General features: G+C 35.3%; 1 protein-coding gene across 1 annotated transcript in view; it reads right to left on the bottom strand.

The window, feature by feature from the left end:
- PLA2G4A (phospholipase A2 group IVA) overlaps nucleotides 1-25635 on the bottom strand; it is a 148072-nt gene extending 122437 nt beyond the window's left edge. The window contains exons 1-2 of the mRNA XM_005540257.5: nucleotides 25560-25635; nucleotides 655-756 (exon numbers count right to left, since the gene is read on the bottom strand). Of these exons, the coding sequence (XP_005540314.1) occupies nucleotides 655-687 (33 nt within the window). The 5' untranslated portion in view covers nucleotides 688-756; nucleotides 25560-25635. The remainder of the gene's footprint in view (nucleotides 1-654; nucleotides 757-25559) is intronic.
- Nucleotides 25636-27142: the final 1507 nt, after the last annotated feature.

Here is a 27142-nt window from a genome sequence, read left to right as displayed (position 1 = left end):
TGAAAATGAGGCTATGGATTACTCCTTAAATATCGATAAAACCTGTATCTACTTCATATAAACCTGAGTTTCAAATGTTGAATTCAGCAAGGAAATCTCTCTTCTGTTTATTGACCAGAAAAGAGCTTGTATACTTCCACTGGAGTTTGGAAAATTACGTACTAAAATATGAATTACTTAACTCTTTACTAAAACTAACCACCCATAGAAGAATTTATTTAAACATATCTAACTAAGGGAAAGTTTACAGAATTAATTGCCCTGAAAATGCAAACCAAAATATAGCCCTAAACTCAGAAATTCTTTTACTTTTATTCTTCTTTCCACCAAGTCATGCAAAGGGTGTAAACTATGCAGGCTGATGATCGCTAAGTGATAACAACATTTTTTATTGTTCCATTATTATTATGGATGTTTGGGTATTTTTTTCCTTTCAAGTTCCTCTTTTCTGGAAACTTACAGTAATAAAATGAAGAGATAAATTAGTTTTATTATGTTCCGTAGCCTTTTTGTATCACATTCAGTTCATATGACTTTAATAACAAATGCTGAAGTTGTCACAGTTTTACTTTACTAGCAAAGCCCGCAATACTCACACACAGAAACATATCAGTCCCCCTCCAAGAAAGAATTCATAAACAGTGAATGACTTACTATAATGTGCTGGTAAGGATCTATAAATGACATTTTGGTTTCAATTACAGGAAATGTTTTCACACTTCAAAGTCTTCTTTGGCACTCTAGCGTCTTTAAAACCTACAAAACAAACAATCACTATTGTTAAGCTTCCTCTTGGATGCAGTTCTAAGATTTAAACAATTATGAGTATGCGTCTTAGGAAGAAAAAGTCTATGCAAGGACACTAGATAGGTTGAGTTCCCCGTGTATACAAATGGGTTTCACACATAACTTAGGGAAAAGGTAAAATGTGTTTTGATGATACTGTTTACTTTCCATATTTACTTGTTCAAATTTATACTGTGAATAATTATTAGGAAACTACGGGGCTTGTGTTGCTTTTCATTTGCCAAGTATTTTATGAGAAATATGTTGAAATTATGGAAACTTAAAATTATTTTTGTACTGTTTATATTATAATTAAGCCACATGTCATTGTTTCCTCAGTAGGGTCAGCATTATACAAATTCACAATAAAAAAGAAAGATTTTTTCCCTTAACTATTTATTAGGAATTACAAAAGTACATTCATGTTGAATTTGAACTTTAGTAATGACATTTTTAAAGAAATGTTTGTTCATTTGAAAACACCAGTTTAATTTGGAAGCAGTTAAATAAAAATATTTTCATGGAAAAATACTCTGTATACTTTCCTTTATTCTTCTACAATTACTCTTTGTTATTTAAAATCAAATAAAAAACTATTTAATGAATGAACATCTTAGCTATTCCATTATACCAAGTCTTTGAAATTTCATAAAACAACATGTACTTATATTTCAGCATTCTATAAGTTACATCTAATTTGGAATACCTTTTCAAATATCTTTATTGTTTATCTTTAGTATGTAGATTCTAAAATGTTTTTATTTCAAAATAAATCAAATTTGTTTTAAATTGTTAACGATCTCTCTTTTTAAACATTAACTTTTAAAAAATTATAAAAATGATTCCTGCTCATTGTCACAAACAAAAACTGCTGAAGTGAACAAAGAATAAAGTGTAATCACCATTTTCATTATGATGTGTATCTTTCCAGGCTGTTTCACTGCTTTTTCATAATACTTAAAGCAATAGGAAAAGAGAGGATTTGAAATGTGTGTTTTTTTAAATGGGATCTTCTAATACACCCTCGAGTTTTTAAACTCAGGTTCTTCATTATATTTGGTTGTAAAAAATATGAAGCAATATTATATGAATGGTAAAAATCACCCATGGTTCTCTATTTAATAATTATAAAAAATAAAGATCCCCCCATTCTTCATTCTGGTCTATCAATCATCATTATTTATACCAACAAGAAAAAAAAATGTTTTTAAAGTAAAACATCTATTTACTTTCATCACTTACTTCTTAAGCTCCTAAAGTACAAGTATTTTTATCTTATCATGCATATTCATCAGGCTGAAAATGTATACAGCATTTTAAATCAACTTTTTACATAAAAATGAGACCAAACTATAAATCTAATTTATCATAATACATTACTATAATCTTGGTTTCGCATTTTCTTATTTTAAACCTAGTAGAAAAGTTTGCTAACATTAACCAATTATAAACTGCTTTAGTGCCATAGTTTGATCATTTGCTCCAAAAGTCATGTTGAAATTTAATTGCCAATGTGATGGTATTGGGAGGTGGGGCCTTTGAGAGGTGATTAGACGATGAGGGTTTCACCCTCATGGGTGGGTTTAACACCTTTTTAAAGGGGCTCATGGAATGGGCTCTCTCTCTTAGCCCTTTTGCCTTCTGCCATATTTTAGATCCAGCCTTCCTCTCCTCTGGACAATGGCTATCTAAAAGAATAGCCTCACCAGGCACCAAAACTGCTGGCTCCTTGGCCTTGGACTTTCCAAAACTGTAAGCCAATAAATTTATTCACTTTATTAATTACCCAGTGGGTCATGTTCTGTTATAGCAGCAGAAAGCAGACTAAGGCACTCAGCTTTCACATTTCTGTTATTTTGGTTGACCTAGCTGCTATTGTCAATAACTTTCAGGATTTTATTCCAATATCATCTTTTCAGTGAAGTCTTCCCTGACCTATTATTTAAAACTGGCAAAACCCCTGCTTTCTTGCTTTTTGGCCACCTAATATCCACTTATGTAGTTTTTGTTGTGTTTATCTGTCTCTTCTCCCTTCTTCATTAGAATATAAATTCTATGAAGGCAGGTTTTTTGTGTGTTTCATTCATTGTGAAATTCCCAGTCCCTATGTAGGCACACGTGGGCACTTAATACGTATTTGTTAGATAATGAATGAATGATAGGATATATGTATACATGTAAAAGGGATAATTTTCAAGCCCAGTTACACTAAAACATTTTGCTCAAGTCAAGAGATGTTCATTTTCTATTTATCCATAAGTTGTATTACCCTCATCCCTCATTTTCTATTCTACTATACTATCTTACACTGTTAATCAATACCGATATGAATTTCTTTTACCTCTTATTATTTTTCCCTAGTTAACTACATATTACACACATCTTACAAACATGATTATCCATTTACTACTATACTGTACTGTGCCTTTGATTAGGCTCTAAGTATTTTTGAAACTATATTTTATCTTTAAAGGATGACATAAAACAATGCAGGCAAAACTACAAAAGAGTAATTTGTACTCTGGTATTTATACTTAAATTTATAATACAAGAAATATATATCTATATTGAGTGATATGATCCTTACAATTCAGCACTTCCCATTATCAGCATTTTCTGTGCTATTTCTATTACAACATTTTTAAAGTGATCAGCAATGACTTTCTACTAATATGACTGATGTTTTCATGCCAACTAAATTCAAAGTATGGGAACTACATCCGTTCCCAAGTCAGAATCCAGCTAATACTCTAGAGCTCTGGGTGGAACATATTTTTGTGGATGATATAATATAAAATCGTGTGCCTCATTTTCATCTTTACCATCCATATTTCCCTCATATCATTTTCCCTCAGAAGTGAAATAACTTCTTAATATGAAGTGTTCTATGCATATGATGGTCCACATAAAGCTACTAGGCCCAAGAGCATAAGACCTTTAGATTTGCTGCAGTAGTGGTAATTCCTGAGAGGTTATGTCCTCCCTCTCCAGAAGCTGAAATGTCTATGTAGGACAATGCCAGGGCAGTACTATCAGGGATTCAAAGGATGAAGGAAAGCCAGTTATTTTCTTTATTGAAGCAGCATAATTTGGTGAAAACACCATTGGATATGGGATGCAGAATAACCTTAATTCAAGCTCCAGTTTCATATTCTAAGACCCAGGTTACTTGCTTGCAATGTGAATAACACTACTGTGAAAGGTATCTAGCCCATAATAAATATTCAATGCATATGATTCGCTTTTAAGATAAAGATTACATAGACTTATCACTAATAACATTATATATTTACTTGAAAGATGCACTATCTGTTGTAATTATTGTTGTGATAGTAGAAAATAAGAATTTTTTAATATATTTGTCACTTACAAATAAATATCTACAATAGAATTAATTACATAGACTTATCACTAATAACATTATATATTTACTTGAAAGATGCACTATCTGTGGTAATTATTGTTGTGACAGTAGAAAATCAGACATTTTTTATATATTTGTCACTTACAAATAAGTATCTACAATAGACCTTGTGTTATGTAAGGTGCTTGGGAGCAAAAAAAAGATGAATCAGACAGGTGTATAGCATGAAACTCTGTGGCCCTATAGACTTTATACTTGACACTCTCCATAGTGGAACCTCAAAAATTAAGCAAGATTCTGGTAGTTATTCTCACCAAAGTTTTCTGTGTTAAAAACTGTAATAATGAGAATGGCATAGCAGACGAGCATCTGCTTGGACTTACAGCCATTCCATTCACAAACAGTAGCTTCATACGAGATATTTTGTTCATTCAACAAACACATCTTTGCTATCTACCTAGTCTATAGTAGGCACTTGGGAAACAATAGTGAATAACACATAGTTCTTACTTTGTAGAAACAAAATGAGACAATCTAGGGGTAGCAATAAATGCAGCCTACCCTGATTTTTCATGCATACATGTTGCTAAAAGTAGTAACACTTTTTATTATGATTAATGTCTCCAATTGGAAGGAAATCTTGAAATCTATTCTCCTGGGAAAATATCATCAATGAGTTTCTATTCTCTTAGTAGAAAAGTCAGAAATCCTTAACATGGTCTACAATGGTGGCTCTTACACCTATTTACTGCAAACCAAAACAGAGAAAACTTTGCATACCACAATACAATACATAAATATATACACAGACAAATATTTAAAATATAGAAGTAAGTTTCATGTGATACTTTTACTAAGTACAATGTACTCTGATTTTAGTCTAATACTTTTGTTTAAATGCTGGTAACAGCCCACTGAATTGATTTCATGACTCACTAATAGCAATTTGAAGAATACTAGTGCAAAAGATTGCAAAATTGAATTTCTGTCTACTTCCTCAACCCCACACCACTACTCTCTCTTTTGCTTTCTATGCTAAAGCCATACTGGTTTTCTTTCCCTCAAATGTGTCAAGCTCTTTCCCACTCAAGGCTGTAACTTATCTCTTCTATTCATTCATTTAGTCAACAAATATTTAAGGCATAACTACCATGTGTCAAACATTGTTCAAGGGACTAGAGAGGTAAAAGTGAGGAGCTAGATACATTCCCTTCCCTCTTGGAGATTCCATCTCTAGAAAACAATCAGAAAACAAGGAATCCAAAAAATAAAAGAAACAATGGGAAATAGAGTTGTATAAAATTATGGAAACAGGTAAAAGGCAGGAACAAAGAGTAATTGAGGCTGAGCCCTAAAAAGGAGCTAGTCATACAGAGTGAGGAGACAGTGGGTTTAGAATATAATGTTCCAGGCAGGCAGTATGAGGAACTGAGAGAAGACACGTGGCTGATGAATGGTGAGCAAATGTGAAAGTGGCTTATGATGAGGTTGGAAATATAGGCAGTGGTAGATCATGTTGAACCTCTTAGGCAACTACCGTTTACCTAGCTAAATCTGACCCATTCTCCAGGATTCAGTTTCAACGTCACTTCCACAGAGAACCCTTCCGTGACCTTCAAGTATATTTGGTCTGCCTGCTGCTGGTTCCGTGTGTTCTCTGGACTCCTCCTTCAGGCCTTTCAATCCACTCACGCAATGTCTGCCTTTTCTGGGAGAACTAAAGATTCATTAAGTCAGTGGTCATATTTATCTTATTAATAGAGACATCCCTAGTGCCTAAAACTATGCCTAAAATATAGTCGGTTCAGAATAAAGATTTGCCCAATGGATGGATGGATATTATTCAAAGTAGTGCCAGGTTGATGCACGAAGAAAATCCACAGAATAGTGCCACACCCTCTTGTGATGTTTCTCTTTCTTATTCCTAACAATTCTTAATGTCAAATGATGTTAAATTTGCTCTCTACTTGTTTTAAAAAAAGCAGAACAAGTGAGATTCCAGAGAGGGTGAAATTAGTACTCAAAATGTTTAGAGGAAATCTGTTGCTGGGATCCAAAGTTTAATGTCAGTAATTTTATTTCCTCTTCTCATGTCCAGCAACTTCATTCATAACCACTCTGTTCACCACCTATTATCCACTACTGTATCCTACAACAAGACTTGGATAGAGACTCTCCTGATATTAAATCCAAAGCGAATATGCTTAAGATAGCTAACTGTCCAAGTCTAGTTTCTCTCTCTCCCTTCTCTGCCGCCTTTCTCTCTCTCTCTCTCTGTGTGTGTGTGTGTGTGTGAGTGTGTGTATGTGTAAAACCACTAGGTTAAGAACTACAAGATAACTAGAGAGTAAACAAACATGACTCATGGCATTTAATCTCAAAGCAACTTTCTTTTGTTCTTTGATTCTATTCAGGGCTAACTCTCCTCCTACCTTCAAGAAACCTCAGGCAGCCTCAGAACTTTTCTGTTGACTTGAATACGAAAAGAAGAAAAGAAAAAGGAAAAGAGGAAAAGAAATAGCCCAGACACTGCAGACACTGAAATGCTGGGTTCGTTGAGTTAAAGTCTCTCTCCTGCTCAAGGTAGAGCTTGTTGCAGAAGAAAGGGGGTGAGGTCATTGACATCTCCCTTCCCCTGCCTACGGTCGAACTCTCCCAAGCTTGACGACTCTGGTTTTTAAATCCTTATAGTTGGAAAAGGATGCACAGAGAGTGAGAATAGGGGCAAGAAAAATATTACTTCGGCAGTACTTTTATAAGCTGGTTTTGTGATCTCTTGGCTTGGTACATGTTAAAGCTGAGTCTTTCTTTCATAGATGCTTTTTGTGGATTCTTCTGAGATTCTCTGTTTTTGAGGTTTCTTCCTGTGTTCCCTGACATGCAAATGCATCTCTACTCCAGCTGGGGGCTTGTGTGTTTTTCCACAGCCCTAGTGCATCCTGTGGTCCACTTCCAGTTTTCTTTTTCTGAGGTTCTTTCATTCTACCAGGCAAATGCCTTGTATAGAATTTAAGACTTCTTCCCAAGGTTCTCTTTAGTCCATGGACAATACTCACACATGTTTTCTTTCTTCCAGCAAACCCTGAGAATGCAATTACTTCCTAAATGAAACTGTCTATTCTGCTACTTGTGTCCTTTATATTTCCCAAGCATGACTAGGCACCAGCCTACCGCAGAAGACAAATGTTAAACCCTCTGACGAGTGTTCTCAGTGGTCCCCTTAAGGCCCTCTCTTGATTGGTGATTAGTAGGCATATTCCTCTCCAGATCTCTGCCCCAAGGGAAGAGGGGCTGTACTCATAGCAGTGTTTTCCAAAACAAAACAACAAAAAAACTCTTCTGAAGCTCTTACCACATCTCTACTATTTCAATGCTTTTATAACAGTGAAGCGGGTAAGTTTTATATATTATATAAATGTCCTTGTCCATCTGCTTTCTTTAAAACATAAAGAGTAGGCTGTTTCACTATCCATGTTAGTAGTGTATATCTTAAATCTTATGGCTTAAGGTCTTGGCCAAAGCTTCCACTTTAAAGTCCAATATATAGGTGAACCGACTTACAAAATGACAGAGCGAGGAACGTGGCAAATCCTCTCCCAGAAAAACAAACACATTGACAAAACTGGGCAGAATTATCACAAACAACAATACATACACACACACACACACACACACACGTATGAAAACAATAGCACAAAAAAAGGGAGATGGGATAGAGGTATACTGGATCAAGGAAATGACACCAGATCATTATTGAACCTATAGAAAGAAATACAGGGTACCAGTAAATAAGCTCTTTCATACTTTCAAATATCAGATCAGTTATTTACCATTTCTCTGAAGCCTTTTCTATTTAACAGTAACAGTAAATATATAGGTTAATATAAAATATTCTATATTATATTCTTCAAATATAAATATATAGAGATTAATATAAAATATTCTATAAACATTTCCTTTTCTTCTCTCAACTTCTTCAAAAGACATAGCATTTACACAGCAATAAATTATAATCCTATCTAATATATACAACAATAATAGCAAAAAGGAGGAGTGATCAGGGACTAGAACTACACTGCAGAAAAGTTTTTGTATTTTACTGGAATAAAGATATTATTGATATGAAGTAGACTATAACAAATTAAGGCATATAGTTTAATTCCTAGAGCAACCACTAAGAAAATAACTCAAAAATATAGTTAAAATATCAATAAAGGAACTAAAATGGGCCACGACAAAATAGCTGTTTAATGTAAGGAACAGAAGAATTTAAAAAAGAGACATGGAAAACAGCAAAATGGAAGACGAACATCTAATCATGCTTCCAATAACATTAAATGTGAGTGATGTAACATTCCAATCAAAAACTTGAGGTTGTCACACTGGATAAAATTGAATGTATATAAAAGACTAATGGAATCCAAATAAGGTTTGTAGTTTAATTAATAGCATTGTACCAATGTCAGTTTCCTGGTGTTGATAATGTACTATGGTTGTCAGATGTTACACTAGGGAAAGCTAAATGAAGGGTACATGAGAACCCTGTAATATTTTTGTAATTTCTTATCTTAAATTATTCCAAAATACAGTTTACTTTAAAAATTTAATACATGTGAACAGATCTAATATATATTTATAAATTTTATTACACAGTTATGTTCAAGGGAAGAAACAAAGACATCCTATGAAGAAATTACGGAAATACAATCACTTCCTTCGGGGTAAAATCACTAGCCATTACTGTCAGGCAGTGGCTGCATTTTCCATTCCAGTTAGGAATAGGCACCCGTGCTTTTTTGTTTTTGTTTTTGTTTTTTTCTCTCTCTCTGTAACTGTTAATAGTAGCAGCAGATATTTTAGGTTTCTGCAAAATTAAGGCATTTCTGTCCAACTAACCACATGAAACAGTAGGAAAATGTTTTTTGTCCCAGAATTAGCTCAGTTCTGGAAACCTTATTGTAACTAGTTTGCACAACCACTCTCATGAATACTCCTAAAATAGCAGGGTTTCTGTTCCTTTGTTTCTTATAACTAAGCTAAATAACCAGTCTTGGTGAGTATACACAGTCTCTTAAGTCTGAAGTAAGAGATATGCAATTCACAAGGTTTTTTTTCTCTTTCTTTTTTTGCTTTCCCTGCCCTGTAATTAGAAACTTTCAGAACATGAATGAGAGGGAAATTTGGATAGACTTGTCAACAGATATTTCCCTATGCAATGTAACTGTTGGCATTCAATGAAAGTTTAATAGTGTGTGATCTTTCCAAAACTTTTAGTCATGTTGTCAAGGCAAGATAGACTTCTCAGGAAAATGAACAGAAACAAAAACCCAGACTAGAGTGTTTTGTCACTTCTCTCTCTGTGTACAGTGATATGACAAGAGGAAAAGGAGGGGATATTATTAGGGTTGTGGCATCTGGAGGAAAGAGGGATAGGATGCAAAAGATTCTTTTCGCTTTCCCTCCAACTCATTGTATATACATGTGGAGATATTAAAAAGTTCAGCATTTAAGTGGCAGCAACTTCTCGACTGCAGCCAGAATGACCCAAGTTCTAGATTGTCTCCTCCTTTCTCTATCTGCGGGATCCTGACTCTCAGTTTCCTTGTCTGTAAGTGGGGAAAATGGCCCTTAATCCTCACAGAGACAATGGGATGATGAAATAAGAAAATATATGTAAATCACCAAGCACAGTACCTAGAAGACCATAAATGTACAAAATAATCATTATTATTATTATTGTTTATGAAACTGGTGATGATTCCCTTCAAACTGCCTCAACTCGAACTGTTTCAACTCATGCACTTAAGTCATTAGTCATTTAATTCTATAGAGAGTTTTTTTTTGTTTTTTTTTTGACAGAGTCTCATTCTGTTGCCCAGGATTGAGTGTAGTGCTATCTCAGCTCACTGCAACCTCCGCCTCCTGGGTTCAAGCAATTCTCATGCCTCAGTCTCCTGAGTAGCATGGACTACAGGCACCCACCATCATGCTCAGGTAATTTTTGTATTTTTAGTAGACATGGATTTTCACCATGTTGGCCAGGCTGATCTCAAACTCCTGACCTCAAGTGATCCACCCGCCTTGGCCTCCTAAAGTTGGGGGATTACAGTGTGATCAGGTGTGGCCTTGGCCTCCCAAAGTGGGGGGATTACAGGTGTGAGCCACCGCACCCAACCTCTATGGAGATTTCTAAGAAATTCAAGTAGGCAAATTTATTGAGCACCTTTTATAAAGACCAAGTACATTTTCATATACAGCAATAAATTTTTAATAGAAACACTGATGTTTTGATCCATTAATATTTTTAAAAGTAGAACATATTTGGACACTAACTTGTCTGCTGTCAAATTCAAAGCTTTCTCTATTACACTGGATATGGAAACATATTTTAAAAGCAAAGAGAGCATTATATTACTATGTTTCCATCATCATCATTCTTATAATGATACATAGTTACTAAGACATCACTAAAGTTTTAAGCTTTTAAATTAATTTCATGGTGCTTTTTTGGTAAACCAAGGCTATACAAAGAGTTTGATATCGCCAACCGTGACAAAGGAATAAAGAAACAATAGGAATTCAGATGGGTAAATGAGCTGCTTTATATTAAAAGTGTCTCTCAAACCATACTCCCAATTTACTACAGGAACACCTCCCTATTCCCAAAGAAATGTAAAAGCATGACTCCAGACACAAAGGCACAGAATAATTAACTGTGTCTGTTTCTTGAGCCTGGAACCCAATGGTATGGAACCTGCCACTAAGTCCCACAGTAGTAACAGGTGGTGCCATATGGCTGATATTCATACTGTTCCTTTTAAGATTTCCCTCTCCATTTGTATTCCTAAGTCACTGCTTCTTAATCTATCAAATTTGTATTCTTGAAAGCTCATTATAATTACATAGACAAGTATATATGAAATACCTACTAGAGTTTCAGAGAAGGTAGAGATTCTAGTGGTTTAAAGTAGAAACGGGGCTTCAGAGAAAATGGTAAGTAACTGATCTGACACTTGAAAACGTGAAAGAGCTTAGATCTATAGTAAGAGGAAGAGGAAACATTTCCTCTAGGAAAAGGCCACATTGGAGATACTCCATCCACCTCAGGCTCTCAACTGGTGCTGTCCTTACCCATACCTTCTCTGCAGGATCATGCCCGCCTGTCATTCAGGGTTCTGCATAAATTCACTCTCTAAAGTCAGTCATCTCTTAATGTATCTATTAGATTAGGTCCCTTGTACCTTTCCTTGAAATCTCTTATCACAATATTGTATACTAGACTACCATTATACATGTGTCGGTCTTCCATAGCTGGGAGCAGCACAAAGGACGTTCTGTCTTCTCCCTGCATTCCTTTAGGGCCCAGAGTGATAATTCAATTACTATTGACTGAAGGATGAATAAGCAAACTGGGGAATTTGCATGATGTACTGGAGAAAACTGTCTAGATAATAAATGTGCTCTTGTCTTAAGAAACAATCAAGAGGAAGTAGATTACATTTATAGAATCTAGAATGTGAAACTGGAATATATCTTAGCAGTTGCTAATATGAATACTTAATTTTGAAAATCCACACTTGTTAAACATTTCCCAAGTACTTTAAGGATTTATATATATGATCTCATTTTTTCTTATAATAAGATAGGGATTATTATCACTAATTTTGAGATTAAAAAAAAAAAACAGGTTTGGAAAGGTAAGTAATTTGTTTAACTGACAACGCAAACTAAGGCAGACTCCCACCACCAGTCTCTACCAAAGAATAACTGTCTCAGGAAGAATAAGAAAGTTCCCAGGTCATCTGGGTTAACACGGGCTGAGCTGGCCCTAGAATCCTCTTTCTACGTCATTTTTTTCACTCTACAAAAGACCCTGAAGCACATGCAGAGTTTCTGAGAAATTATACAATAAGCAATAGAGTTATTCGCGTCTTAGCAGGGAGGTGGCATGATGAAAGTGGCACTTTGTGTTAGTTTACGAGGGTTGCCATAACAAAGTATCACGGACCGAGTGGCTTAAACAATGGGAATTTATTTTCTCACAGTTCTCAAGGTTGGAAGTCCAAGATCAAAGTTTGGCAGCTTTGGTTTCTCCTGAGACCTCTCTCCTGGGCTTGCAGATAGGGGTGTTTCGCCGTGTCCTCACATGTTCTTTCCTCTGTGCACAGAGGCCCCTGGTGTCTCTGTGTGTGTTCAAATTCCCTCTTCTTTTAAGGACACTAGTCACATTGGATTAGGACATGTCCCTAACAGCCTCATTTCAATTAAATGCCCTCTTTAAAGGCCTTATCCCCAAATACTTCTACATTCTGAGGTATTGGGATTTAGGGTCCAATGTATGCATTTGGGGGGGGGGGCATATTTCAGCCCATGACATGTTTTAATGACATAAACATAGCAGCTAAAGCAGCATACAATTGTTAGTGGAGAAAACTGGTGCTGGAGGAGGGAGGAAGAAAATCGGCCAGAGAAGTCCAGATGTGATATAAGATACAATATGCGGCTGGGGGCAGTGGCTCATGCCTGTAATCCTAGCACTTTGGGAGGCCGAAGCGGGTGGATTGTCTGATCTCAGGAGTTCAAGACCAGCCTGGGCAACACGGTGAAACCCTGTCTCTACTAAAATACAAAAAATTAGCCGGGCGTGGTGGTGGGCACCTGTAATCCCAGCTACTCGGGAGGCTGAGGCAGGAGAATTGCTTGAACCCGAGGCAGAGGTTGCAGTGAGCCGAGATTGCACCACTGCCCTTCAGCTTGGGCAACAGAGCAAGACTCCATCTCAAAAAAAAAAAAACAAAAACAAAAGATATGATATGCATCTCAACTAGGATGGTGAAGATTATAAAGGAGAGAGCATAGCTCCTTTAAGATGGAGCAGCTACCCTCATCTGATTATTTAAAAAGCTCCCCACAGCTCCTCACCAACATATACATACACACATTTTACATAAACGAAGCATAAGGATAACATCTAACCACTTCACATTTGGGAAGTACTAATCCGGATAAACCTGTCCATCTTAAGGACCAGGAAACTGGCCAGCCCAGTTTCACATAGTGCATTACAAACAAAGCAAGAATGTCTCCTCACTCCCAAGCCAGTGTTCTAGCTTTCATTCCTTGACCACTCTGGTTTGCTGTTATTTTCCATTCTTTCACCTCTTGGTGGTCAAAAACAAGTGGCCATTCTGGCCATATTTTAGGGTCAAGAAATTTTGAGGAAGGAGGAAATATTCATAATCACCACCTAGAAAGTACTTCATTGTACAAATTTGTAAGCTGAGGCCTCAAGATATAAATAAACCTCACCAAGTTACCCAGTAAGGAGAACAGCTGAAACTGAACATACCTCTTCATTTTCAACCAAGTACTCTTTCTTTATACCCTACTGGCATCCTCATTGCCCCATCTTATCCCCCACACGCACTGGGGCTAAAAAGGAAATATAGCCAAATATTAAAATAACATATATATAGTTTCAGTTTGGCTAAAATCTTAAGTTACCAAGTTATAATTTGGAAGGACAGAGTAGATCCAAGATATGAATGTGAGGAAAACAAATAACTGAATTTCTCCTTGGGATTGGTCCAATAAAGCTGAAGAAGAATCATTTTCATCCTTTGTAATTTTCTAGGTTTGAATCATAGTTATAAATTGTTTATTTTCAAATATTAGATTGTTTAAAAAATTCCTTTTCCCACACAGACCATTATGGAATAATATCACATTGATAGGTGTTAAATATATGATGTGCATTTTCAGAAAATATAGAAGGATAATGTTCTGCCTTCTACTTAAGAGAAACTGACAATGGTGATGTACTTATTGTTAACACGTTATATGTAACAATGTGGCACAAAATGCTAGGAAAAGAAGTGTGTTTTGACAACAGCATTACTTCTACAGCTTTTCTCTCTAGACTGGACGTTTTGCAAATATGCTCCCCGAGGTAGTATTTGTGTTTTGTTGAGGGTTCCACTCCCTCTTTAATTGCTGCCTTTTTTAAGTGACAGAGTCTGTCAAGGTTTCTACAGCAAGGAAAGCCATATCTTTTTTCTAAGGTAAACAGTTCAGGGAAAACACCCAGGGAAAACCATCAAACTGGCTTAAACGTTTAATAAGAACCATTTTATTACTGGATACAATCATCAGCATTCATGGCTTGCTTTGCTTTTCAATGAATGCCATGACTATTTCAGGCAGCTGGTGAGATTGATCTGACAGTTTAAAATATGGAATTACTATGATCTTTAAAAGGAATAAATTGATGATAAACTATATCATCAGGAGTTGTGGAAGCACAGAAGGGTGTACACCTGCTTCCAGGTGTTACTGTAAAGTTCGACCACTAAATGCAAGACCAGCATTCTACAATTCCTGAACTGGGTAACTTGTAATAGGAATTCAGCGTTACCATTTTCTTCTCAGATCATAAGAAGTTTTAGAAATGTTATTTAGACACTGTGATGGTAATTCACTTTTGGAAAAAAACAAGAAACCTAGTATTTTTCAGGATTAAGAACTCTGTAAATAGAGTGTATGCATTTGAGAGGAGTAGACTTGGGGGCTTTTAATGTTTTTTTGTGCCATGGACCCCTTTGGCAATCTAGTGAAGCCTAGGGACCACTTTATAGAGTATAACAGTATTATATTGGTTTATAAAGAAAGCTAATTATTGCCCAGGCAAGGTGGTGGGCACCTGTAATCCCACCTACTCAGGGGATTACAGGAGAGGCAGGAGAATTGCTTGAATTTGGGAGGCAGAGGTTGCAGTGAGCCAAGATCGCACCACTGAGCTCCAGCCTGGGCAACAGAGTGAGACTCCATCTCAAAAAAAAAAAAAAAAAAAAAAAGGCAATTATGTTGAAATACATGTATCCATGGCAGTCTGCAGACCCTTTAAATAACATTTATGTGTACATTGGAGCATTGCAGCACATGTTTTCCCCTTCTACTTCTGTGGGTTACTACCACATAGTTCCAGAGTTTCATGGAAAATTTTTGAGGAGGGAGGAACGTACATTACTATAAAGAGTAAAATGATGATAGGAAATTTTAAGTTCTTTTTGTACTACCTACTTCTGCTTGCACCATAATGAACGTGCAGCACATCCTGAATATTTAGGGGTTACATATAATAAACTCAGGTTGAAATGAACTGAAAGTGCTGTCATTTGCTTCAAAATGAAATTTATATTGCCTCTAGCTTTGAGTAACAAGCTGGAGAACTGTGCCAAAAGTACATTAGTAAAATCAATAAGCAGGTTTCAGTTGAGCTTCTGCAGATGAGATATAATGCCTCAGTGGGTCCTTGGGAAAATGTGAAATTAACCAAACCAATATTATACTCTCCCCTTCATTTTGCCAATGAGAAATTGGACAGGAGGAAGTTAGACAACTGCAGCTAAACCATAGCCTGACAAATATGGGCAGGACTAGGAATAAAGTGCAGAATGACTTTCCACTTCATGACATGTCTCTGGGAGGTAGGGAGAAAAGGAGGAAAAAGAAGCAGCTAGTTAGTGTCAGGCAGAGAAGTAAATGAAGGGCACAGCCATAAGCAATCTCAAGTCCATCTGACCACAAAAAGCATCCTCTCTTCTCACCATGCTGCCTGATTGACCCACACAGACTCACTGCTTCCATCCATGGAGGAGCCTGGCCTTCATTTGTGTAAAACTAAATCATTTTTATGTGAAGAGGATTTATGAGACATGGCTAATGATTTTTAAATTTTAAAATGGTTTTTTTAACTTTGAGGAAATATGAGTCAATAGCTCAATAATATTATTTTAGTCATTGAAAAGATACCATTTTGATTATGGTAACCAGCTATTCTCTAAAACTCTAAGATTTGGAAAAGAAAAGGAAGTGACTCTTAGATGCAAAATGAAAGATTTATGTCAAGGTGAAGAAATACATCCTGAGAGCAGGGCTGTGAAAGATCCTCTTTTTGGATGGTCTATTATTATCACAAAATGTTTTACACATCCTTACACTGTAGAATTCTAATGATTCAAAGTCTATAAACCCTTATCTTAGGGAGCACAAAGACCAAGGAGTGTGCTACAACTGAGAAACAAGTACTTAGCTAGGAGTCCAATAAAGGCAGAGAAAAAAAGAGTTAATCATTCAGAACTTCAAAGGACAACAGCAATAGGTCTACCAACTAAAACATGAAGAAAAAGAGGTTCCAGAATGATGGCTCCTGGAACAGATAACTGGGTTTCACTGAAGTGTACAATCAGGCCTAGCAACTGGCAAGGTAATGAATCCAAGACTTTGGAAAGAACAAAGGCTCAATTCCCACCTACTAGAGCTGGAAATCAGCCAGTTTTGGACTACTCCCTAGTAGTCACTAATTACCTTAGATAAAGGATCTCTGTTCTACAGACTCATTCATTTTTATGAATTTTTGTTTAGGTTTGGTTTTGGTTTTGGTTGTTTTTATTTTGTTTTGCTTAGTCCACTGGTTATCCATTTTATGGATTACCACAATTTTTCTTTCCGTCTTTAAAACTCCCACTCTAGAGGAACCATCTAGCTTCTTTGCTCTTAGCATTTAAACATGTTGCAGAAAAACAACATACCCTGGAAGGCTAGTTTTAATTTAAGTCCATATTCTCAAAACCCACAGAGGCTCTCTACAATACAAGGCATCTTTCTAAGTTTCTTTAGTGGACTGGTATTCCCACCGGAAAGAGTCACTTTATTCCCTTCTCTCACTCAAGTTTCTCACCCCACCCCAACTCCCACTCCTAGCAGGCGACCTCATCTTCCTTCACTGAGAAAGCAGAAAGCATCAGAGGGAAGTTTCTCATCTTCCCACCATCAAATCTGCATATTCCCCTGCAGGCGCACTTGGGTCCCCTTCTCCTTATCACAAAGGAGGCAATGTTCCTCCTACTGTTACAGACCTGGCACCAGCCGTGGCTCTCTGGATGCAAAATCCCTCTCCTTAAGGAGAGATTTTGATGGTCATGTCTCTCTTTCCTGAATCATCAAATTTTACTTTCAACTGGATCTAATTGGCAAACTTGTTACAGTCTCTCTGTTGACTTCATATTCCTTTTCCCTGCTATGTCTCCATTTGGGTGCTGTGTTTCACTGACAGACTTCTCTGAAGGGTTATTTGCTCACCCTGTATCCAGGAGCCAGCTATCCTCGCCACGCATTCCTCCCATCCCATTTACGCTTCCTTCTTCTGTCTACCCCCACCACTCCTTTGAAACTGCACTAATCAGGATCATTCATGATCTCCAAATTTCCAAATGTAGCAATCACTTTTCTGTCCTCTTCTTATTCAACCTCTTTGTTTCCTCTGGAACCACTTTCCCTCCTTTGCTCCCATGACACCACCCTAATCCCTGGTTTTCCATCTAATTTTTTAGTTGCTTCTTTGCAGACTCATTGACAAGTGCCACTCTCTGCCTGGAACCCTAGCATGAGCCATGCCGTTCTCACTCCACTTACCACCTCCCATAGATGGCTTTTCATCCCTCACATCTGTGCTTCAATTCTGTGCCTCAGAGAGCCCTTCCCATTCTCCGCCTTCCCATGTTATTCTTTGTCATTGAAGCCCATTTGCTTCCTTTTTATAATTTATTATGTTTGTTTGTATACTTATTATCTGTCTCCACCAAGACAGAATGAACTATACCTGCTTTATTCACCCAGGTATGCCCTAAATGTAGCACAGTGCCTAGCATGTAGCTGTTATTAATTAAAACTGACTGAATTAGTGAAGGAATAAATGCATACTGCTCACTGACCAACAATTCCTGATTGACATTAACATTTGAATTTCTTGAAACAGGAGGTAAAATTGGTAAGTGAAAATGAAGAGTACATATTATCTAAATAGCTTCATACAATACCTGTTCTCTTTCTAAGTATTAAAAAGTGCATTTTCCTACTCTTACAACTTTTCTAAGTATACTATATGTATTAATAAAATGGTATATAGAAATTATTTTTTCACAGAAACCTAAAATTTATATGAGAGCATTCTTTTCATTGTGATGATAAAAAGTGCTTGAAGATTCTTGTTATCTGTTTAAATTACATCCTAGATTAACAAATTGACCTGGTTGATTCATATCTTATGTACATATCAATATACAATAACAATTAATCAACATTAATTATTAAGGCATATTATATGTAATATATGGTGTATTGAATAATTAATGATTTACCTGAATTAATTAATATTGTTATTAATTATATTACTACATAGGGTATATATTAATACTAGGATATTAATCCATATAAATTAATATTTTATTAATTCTTATTAATACATAATATATTGATCAACCAAATCAAATTTGTCAACTTAAAACATATTTTAAACAGATTGTAAGAATTTCTGCAAACAGTGAATGAGTCTCACAAATTTGATTCTTTCTTTTATTGCTTTTCATTGACAACAGACGCATCATTACAGGCAGTAATAAAGATGAGAGGGAAAAATGCATGTAAATATTGTGAAGCCTTATATATATTAAATATAAATCTCTGGTTGTCACCAGTTCAAAAAGTAAGTACCAAGTAATAGATTATAAGTAAGCATCAAACAGCTTTCCAATTAAATATTTAATTTACCAAGAAGCCTCTTTTAAATTAGAATTGTTGCTGTGACAAATCTTCCTAAAATGGGTTAGTGGCATTGTCTTCTAAGAATCAAGGATATAACAGTATTTTAAAGCTATTATATGAACATATGTTACCATTGATCATTGAAAGGGAACTACCAAAATTTCCTAGTATTATCTCTTTGAGATCTAAGTTCATGACCTCAGCAAATTTTAAATTCATCCATGTCTTCTTCATGTCAGTTGAATGAAAAGGAAGTTGATAATATGTTTGAGGTTTGTGGTAGACACAAAAGAGGATAATGGATATTAAGAAATCATAATTATAGATGCAGCAGTCTATACAGAATTATCTCATAACTGTGTGCATCTTTAGACACTTTTCTCTGATTGCTTTTCAATAAATTCTTACATAATTGCTCAAAATTACTTTTTTCAATACTTTCATAATATTGCACAAAATACATGTTTAAAAAAGTCCACAAAATGAATTTCCTTTTTGTTTCAATAAATAAAAAGCTAAAACCTGAAAAAAAACTTAAAACACCATTTATCTGCCTCGAGACTATCTCAGGCAGACACTGTCTCTTCTTATAGATCCAAGAATTCTGCAAAAATGCTTTTTTCCATAAGGGGTGAACATCCCAGTTTACTGCCTGTGTACTGCATTTAACTTGCTTATCCTGTCAAAACTGTGGGCATAAAAGTATGGGGCAAATAGAAGTGTGTCAATTTACTGAGTGAAATTCAGAAGCCATGTGCTGACCTAATGTTTCTAGTGGCACAGTTGCACCCAGCAGTCAAACCTGACCTAGTATGCATTATTTATTACCACATCATAGTATATATACTAAGTCAAGTGTATAACTAAGGTTGGGTTTTACCCCTGAGAAGGAGTATCTGCTTTATCATAAGCTACTGAATTATTTGGAAAAGTAAAATAATAATGATTTTTTTGTCCAAATGATAAATCCAAGATCAGAGTAACCATCTAGATACAAATGCTTTATGCCAGCTGCCAGGTTTAATAAGAGCCAGAAAGAGCCATAGGTTCTGTAGGTTATACTTAGAAAATTCTAAGAAATTTCTCTACTACCAACCTGAAAACAAAACATTTGGTAAAAGCAGTACTTTTTACATAACTCATAAAATGTGTTCATTTTGTATTTTTAGATAAAATGTGATACATTTTATTTTCTTAAAGTAGCATACATACTACTGTACAAAATACTATATAATTCCAAAATTGCACAAGTTGCACAACCTCCTCTACTACATTAATCAGTAATCAAGTTATAAGGGCAGAACAATTGAGTTATTATGGAAACATGCACCAGGACAGTGGACTTCCTGGGCTTTCTCTTATAATTTTTCTGATGTTAACTCCAATAGAAAGAGTGTGACAACATCAAATAATACACACTAAAACTAAAAATATATACCAATATATTTAAACATTTAAATACATCAAAATAGAAATCATAAGGCAGATATTTAAAAAAAGAAAATGAAACATTTGACTTTTCAACAGCTCTTTTTCACAGCTGTAAAATATGGATAGTAATAACTGTACTGCTAACATACACAGTTATTGTGGAAATAAATAAACTTCATAACCAATCTCTTTATCAACCACAAAGCCTGTGAAAATAAAAAATACTGGGCCTCTGATTTTTTTCATACTAGATAATGAAAAAACAGCTTGTAAATTAAATAACAAAACAAAAAACCTAAGCAAGCATAAGCTGAGCATCATAAATACATGAGTTTTCTGTACTGTAGAAGAATACATATTATGGACATTTGTTTACTAATTCAAAGCACTCTGTTACCTAAAATACCAATTTTTTTTTTTTTTTCTGAAGACTCCAGAAGTCAAGCAGATGAAGAGGAAGATTGAGGAAAACGGAACAGTTGATTCACAACTGCATATGCCAAAAAGGAATGGGAAGAAAAATGAGAGCCAATTTGGTCTATTATCTTCAATGGAGTGATGGCTAAACTCTGATGTTGATAACTTTCAGCATCAGGTGTCTGCTGAGTGTCTCTAAGCTCATTCGAATTCATTTAATAAGTGATTAGACTGGTAGGGTTAACTTTACAAATCTGCTTATGGTGAGCATTGAGTTGTTCATGCTTATTTCATTTTTTGTATAAGGAAAGGTAAACTGTATTTTCAAGGTATGTTGTAAGATTTGCACTAAGAATCACAAAGAATCAAAAAACTTAGAATCACATAGCAAGAGTAGCAAATATATAATGCATCCGTTTTTAACAGGCAAGTAATGGGTATCACAGGACCAGAATAACCTCTGCTCTATTTACTGTCTTCTTTGGAAAGAACCCCAGAACCAACCTTTTGGTTCCCCCAACTATTTATTGCCCTAATAGTCAAGCGGTAGAAGACAAAGAGTTGGCCAGAACTGAAGTTCATTTTCTCTAAATTGGTTGTTCACAACCAAGAATATTATTTTCCTCACAAAACGTTTTTTTAAATAAGAAACAAAATCTTGCTCTATCACCCAGGCATGAATGCAGTGTGTGTCACAGCTCACTGCAGCCTCAGACTCCTGTGTTCAAATGATCCCCCTGCCTCAGCCTCCCAAATTGCTGGATTACAGGTGCATGCCACCATATCCAGCTGATTTTTTTCAAAATTTTTAATAAAATTTTAATTAATCTTGCTATGTTGACCAGGCTGGTCTCAAACTCGTGGGCTCAAGCCTGCCAAAGGGTTAGGATTACAGGTGTAAGCCACTGCCCCCAGCCTTACAAAACTTAAACAGTCATCACACCACCTTTCATCCTAACTATATCTTCTTTACATTATTCAAGCCAGGATGCCTCTGGGGCTGGGTTTTGGCCATTGTCTCTGAACCCTCTTCAGTTTTCCCATCGTTTGTAAACTATTAGTCTTTGAGAATAAAAAATAATTTGTTCTCATTTTTCTACATATTCTCACACATTTTTAAGGGAAAGGTTTCAGAAAACACTAAAATAACCCTCCAAAAATGAGAAAAACAATGTTTATAGAATTTCTACTTCCAGTTCAAAATTTCATCTATATTGTTAAGACTCTTAATATTCTTCAAAATTGCTGAGGACCCCAAAAGGGCTATGATTATGTAAGTTATATCCATTGATATCTATCATATTTGAAATTAAAACAGAAAATTTTAAAAAATCACATTGAAAGAGGCAATTCACAAACATAGACATATAAGTGGCCACTATGAAAATTGCTCAACTTTGTTCAAGAAAGAAATGTAAATTTAAACAAGATACCATTTTCGTATAACAAGTATCCAAGTTGTTGGATTTGTTGTCGTTTGCTCTGTTTGATGATGGCACCCAGTATTGACATAGAAAACTCTACTCTCTTATATTGCTCATAAGTAGATACCATATTCCTCAAGAGCAAAATGTTAAAAATAATCATTAGCATTCCATGAGATTTTGCTAAGTATTTTAAAGAATCCTCAAAATACCCAATTATTATTGTTTCTATTTTACAGTTGAGAAGACAACATTTTAAGGAGATAACGTAATTGGATTACCGTCTCACAACCTGTAAGTAGTAAAATTTTTGATAGAACCTAGAAAATAAACTTTTAAGAATCTACCATAAGGAAATAAACAAAAATATATGCAAACATCTATATAAAAGGATCTAGATGAAAATATTATTTATAATAGTAGAAAATTGTTATCAATCTAAATATCCAACAATTATTTATAATAGTGGAAAACTAATCTAGCTAAGTATCCAACAAGATATAATTGGCCAATACAACCTATATACAGACTAAAAATTTCATATAGTAAGAACCGTACTCTTTTGTTCATGGATAGATTGCCATTACTTGCATTATACACAGTAGGGACTTAATATTTTTTAAATAAGTGAATACAAAATAATGCATGGTTATTTAAAAATCATGTTTTAACAATGTATTTCATGAATGAGGGAGAAGTATGTTACAAAACAGGATGAACAGTGTGATCACAATTTTGTAAAACTACATGTATGTATAGAAACATACCTAGATGTACAAACATGTATATACATGAACTTCTTGTCTGTCTGTGCTGATGCATACTGGGTACTCAATAGATATTTGTTGATTGAATTAATGATTGCATTACATTTTAAAAGCACCTTGGGGGAAATAATAGGTAATGTTTTCTTTTTCTTCCTTGCAATTTTCTATATTTAACAAAATCTTAAACAGTGAGAGTGATTTATCTTTATAATAAACAATAATATTATAAAAACTAATCATTCTGGGAAATGTCATTAGGAATTTCGGAATAAAAGTAGTAAATATAGACAACCCACAATCCAATAAAAAATAACTTGCATCTGATTTTCTTATTATGTTTCACTTACTGCATTCAGCAATAAAAACAACAGATGTTACAGAAAAATGTCAAGCATAATATTGTACAGTTAATTATTATTGGGGTTGAGTCTAGAACTCAGGTTACTTGGTTTCAGGCAAGCAGTTTTTTCCATTACACCAAGTTGCTTGGAGTTCTAGAATACCAATGAGTAAATGACTATGTGGGTGCTGCAAAATCCACTGTTAGTTCCTTACTTATAAGTAAAATGATTTTCTAATTAATCATTTTATATTATCAGAAAATTCCAAAGTTCTAAGAAATACTGCATTTTCATGTAATATGAATTGTCTTTGGGGATTTGTGAACTTTTAGAGGTGTTTTTAAATTCGTGTGTGTTGGAATGGCATAATGTGCATTATTCTAGGGAGGAGTCCATACCTGTCACAAGATTGTAAAAGTGTCTTTGATGAAACAAAAAAAAGAAAGAAAGAAAAAGAACAGAAAAGAAAGAAAGAAAGAAAGAAAGAAAGAAAGAGAGAGAGAGAGAGAGAGAAAGAAAGAAAGAAAGAAAAGGTTAAAAACTAAAGCTATAAAATCTGGAGCAAGAAGGAGGAAAAAACTGATGGTAAATAAAAGCAAACAAGAGGAAAGGGAACCACAACTAATTCTGTCTTCCTCTTTTTTATTCCTGGAATATATTTTTTAATATGCAGATGATTCGATTTTATGACTGCTTTCTAAGCACTAGCACTAGGAAAGATAATGGGTTAAAAACATAAGCCAAATAACCTCTATGGAATGAACATTTTCAGTTGCTAAAAATCTATTTAATAATTTTTCTTTTCCTAATTAAATGTAAATGCAAAACACTTCAGAATAACTTACTTTTTTTTTTTTTTTTTGAGACAGAGTTTCGCTGTTTTCGCAGGAGTGCAATGGCGGGATCTCAGCTCACTGCAACCTCCACCTACCGAGTTCAAGCGATTCTCCTGCCTCAGCCTCCCAAGTAGCTGGGATTACAGGCACCTGCCACCATGCCTAGCTAGTTTTTCTATTTTTAGTAGAGATGGGGCTTCACCACGTTGGCCAGGCTAGTCTCGAACTCCTGACCTCAAGTGATCCCCCGCCTCGGCCTCCCAAAGTGCTGGTATTACAGGCATGAGCCACTGCGCTCAGCCAGAATAACTTACTTTTTTAAAGTATGTTAAAAAGATGCAATGTCTTATCTCAAAGAATATGCTTCCCCTACGGGAAGTTTGTAAAAGTCCTTTGAGCAAATGCACATTAAACACTTCTCTATGCATTTCACAATTATTGCTTAATTTAAAATTTAACTCTTCCGGAGATAATGAAAGAAGTAAATACCTGTTTCTTATCCCAACCTCTAACTTGATTGGCAAGGTGTAGGAACCTCTAGAAGGTAATATTAAAATTCTTAACAGAGCTTGTTTCACTACAATCCTCTACAAACATCCCTTGAGCCACAATTCCAAATTTAAACAACAGAGAAACAAAAATACAAATCTTCCTTGAACCCAAATCATATTGGCAAATATAACTTCAGAATTGACACCCATTCAAACAGTACGCCTCTAATATTCTCCATCTGCCTTAGCTGAATAAATGCTGACATCATCAACCCATATAAGGAGTATTTCTTGTTCTGGTTTTGGAGGTGAATTTATTTTTAAGACTAAAATGATTATAAACTGTAGGAGACAGAAACATTCATCCACTGATACTTCAAAGGCAAATACCTTTTTTTCTGTTTTTTTTTTCTTTTTTTTTTTTTGAAACAAAATTACTAAAATATCCACACTCAAATTTTAACTATGTAATTTGATCAAATCTTTTCAAGTATCTAGTTTTGAGCTTTTTTTTTTTTTCCTCCTGGCAAGTCAAGTAACTTAGGGGTATGGTGGATCATCAGAACACCAGTCCGTTTACAGTTAATTTTTCAATCCTCTTTCTTTCGCATAATTCTGCAAAATATTGACTAGCCAGGAAAGCGTCCCATAAGTAACCAAAATGATCAATTTTTAGAAATTAAAAGTTAAGTGAGTCAACAGTCTCTCTCTAGGGCTGTCAAACAGCACAGCATGCTGCTGCTCAAGTTTGGGGATCAGCAACCACTGGGTGTCATCACGTGGAACGCTAATAAGCGCCACCTCATTGCCGTTTGAAAGCTGATTTTCTGGGACTCCAACCCAAAGAAACACCTTAATCTTAGACTCCACAGTGCATTTAGATCCAGGAAGGCAAATGTAAGTGGGTTAAAAGAAAACTGAAGTCCCTAATCTGTGTTTTATTTCAAAAGGCAGAGGACATGCTGACTTTTTAAAACAGTGAGGTTTCCCCTCCGTCCTTTCTTCCTTCCAAGTAAACTATCAAGTAAAAGCTAAGGAGGGTGGGAGAGAGAAGTGGAGCAGGGGAAGAATAAATATATTGCTTACAGTTCCCAGAATTACCTGACAATCTTCAGGCTCCTCAATGCCTCTAGCTTTCTGTTAGAATCCTTTTTCAGCTCCGGACCTAGAGAAAGTCTTATCCTGGGTAGGAGGGGCTAAAATGTGGGCTGGTCGCCTTGCGCTTTTGCAGAAGTTTTAAGGTGGAATTAAAGAGGAAGCGGGAGAACGCTCTCTTCTCATAGAAGCTAGTACTGTAAATGTCAGTGCTTAGTTATTAGAACCAGGAGTTTGAAGTCAGAAAATATGCTTAAATAATATGTAAATTAACCAGTCCTAAATTCCATGAGTGCTGTCGTGGATTTCTGTGTGTGTGATGTGTGTGTGGGTGTGTGTGCGTGCGCGCTCGCGTCTGAAATTACTACTTGTCCTTAAGCAGTAACTACTTCCTCCTTTTTTCCAAAGGAGAACAAAATTGAAAAGACCGTGAATAACCTAGAGCATTTTTCATTATTTAAAAAGGCAAAGTTTATAACAAACTCCAAATATAAAAATGTACATTTTTTTGAAATGAATATCAGGCCACTTTAAAAATCAAATCTGTTCAAATATTTCTACTCCAGACTCAGAATACTCGTGTTGATAATAATTTCTTTGTAAATTTAAGATTAAAAGCATACCAAATAATGTAATATATATGTTGAGATTTAGGGAAGAAAATGAAATCACACTGAATTGCAAATTTGCAGTGTAAATCCAAATACCTTATAGTACTATAATGAAGAAGCTGCGCTGTTTAAATGTATCCAAATTCCATAAGAATCAATTCATGTCTCTAAAGATTGACATGTTCATTTAGTATATCTTGTTTTGCAAACACAGGATCTTGCTTTTGCCTTTAATTAAATACTGAACTCACTCTCCTAACTCTCTTACATTTTCAAAGAATATAATTTCATTAAATCTTCTGGATTATCTGCTTTCTGTAGCCCAACATTCAACCCTTATTTGTTTTTATTTTTTTCCCCTGAATTCAACCTGGCATATTATAAATCTCTCATTGGTTGTGGCGGAGGGGGGGGGAGCCAGTAAATTTTTTTTAAGAAGGATAGATTTATAATAACAATTTTTCTCTTTCCAAAGAAATCCCTGAATTTCTAGAAAGGAGGTGTATGTTACATAGAGGAGCAGAAAGCACACTGGTAGTTTTCATCTCCTTCCCCCAGACACAATTGGTGAAAGAATCTATACTGCAGGGCATGTTTGTTCTAAGACTCTGGTAAAGAAAGACTCCCTGGAAAAGCAGCTTCACAGTGCTTATGGAGCACCAAAAAAAAGTGCTCTAGTGCTTTTTCGATAATAACAAGTTATAGCTCTCAATATTTCCAGATGATATCCAATAGTGTGTCATGCATTGAAGATAAAAAAATGATTTAAATGCTTTTAAAGAAAATGTCATTATATGTTATGGTTAGGGTTAAAATATGCGGGGAGACGTTTATCTCTTTCCAGTCTTACTAAATGAGGCTGACTTATCTGCACCTGTATAATGAATAAAGGCTGCTGCAGGTATGTCTTCTCCTCTCTGGAACCAGTGCAGACCAAATCCCATTTACCCATTTTGTGGTTCTGTGGCCTCCTTATCT

Source organism: Macaca fascicularis, chromosome 1, assembly GCF_037993035.2.
Source record: "Macaca fascicularis isolate 582-1 chromosome 1, T2T-MFA8v1.1".
Classification (NCBI taxonomy): Eukaryota; Metazoa; Chordata; class Mammalia; order Primates; family Cercopithecidae; genus Macaca; species Macaca fascicularis.
The sequence above is the reverse complement of the archived record's forward strand: the minus strand, read 5'-3'. Positions and strand labels throughout refer to the sequence as shown.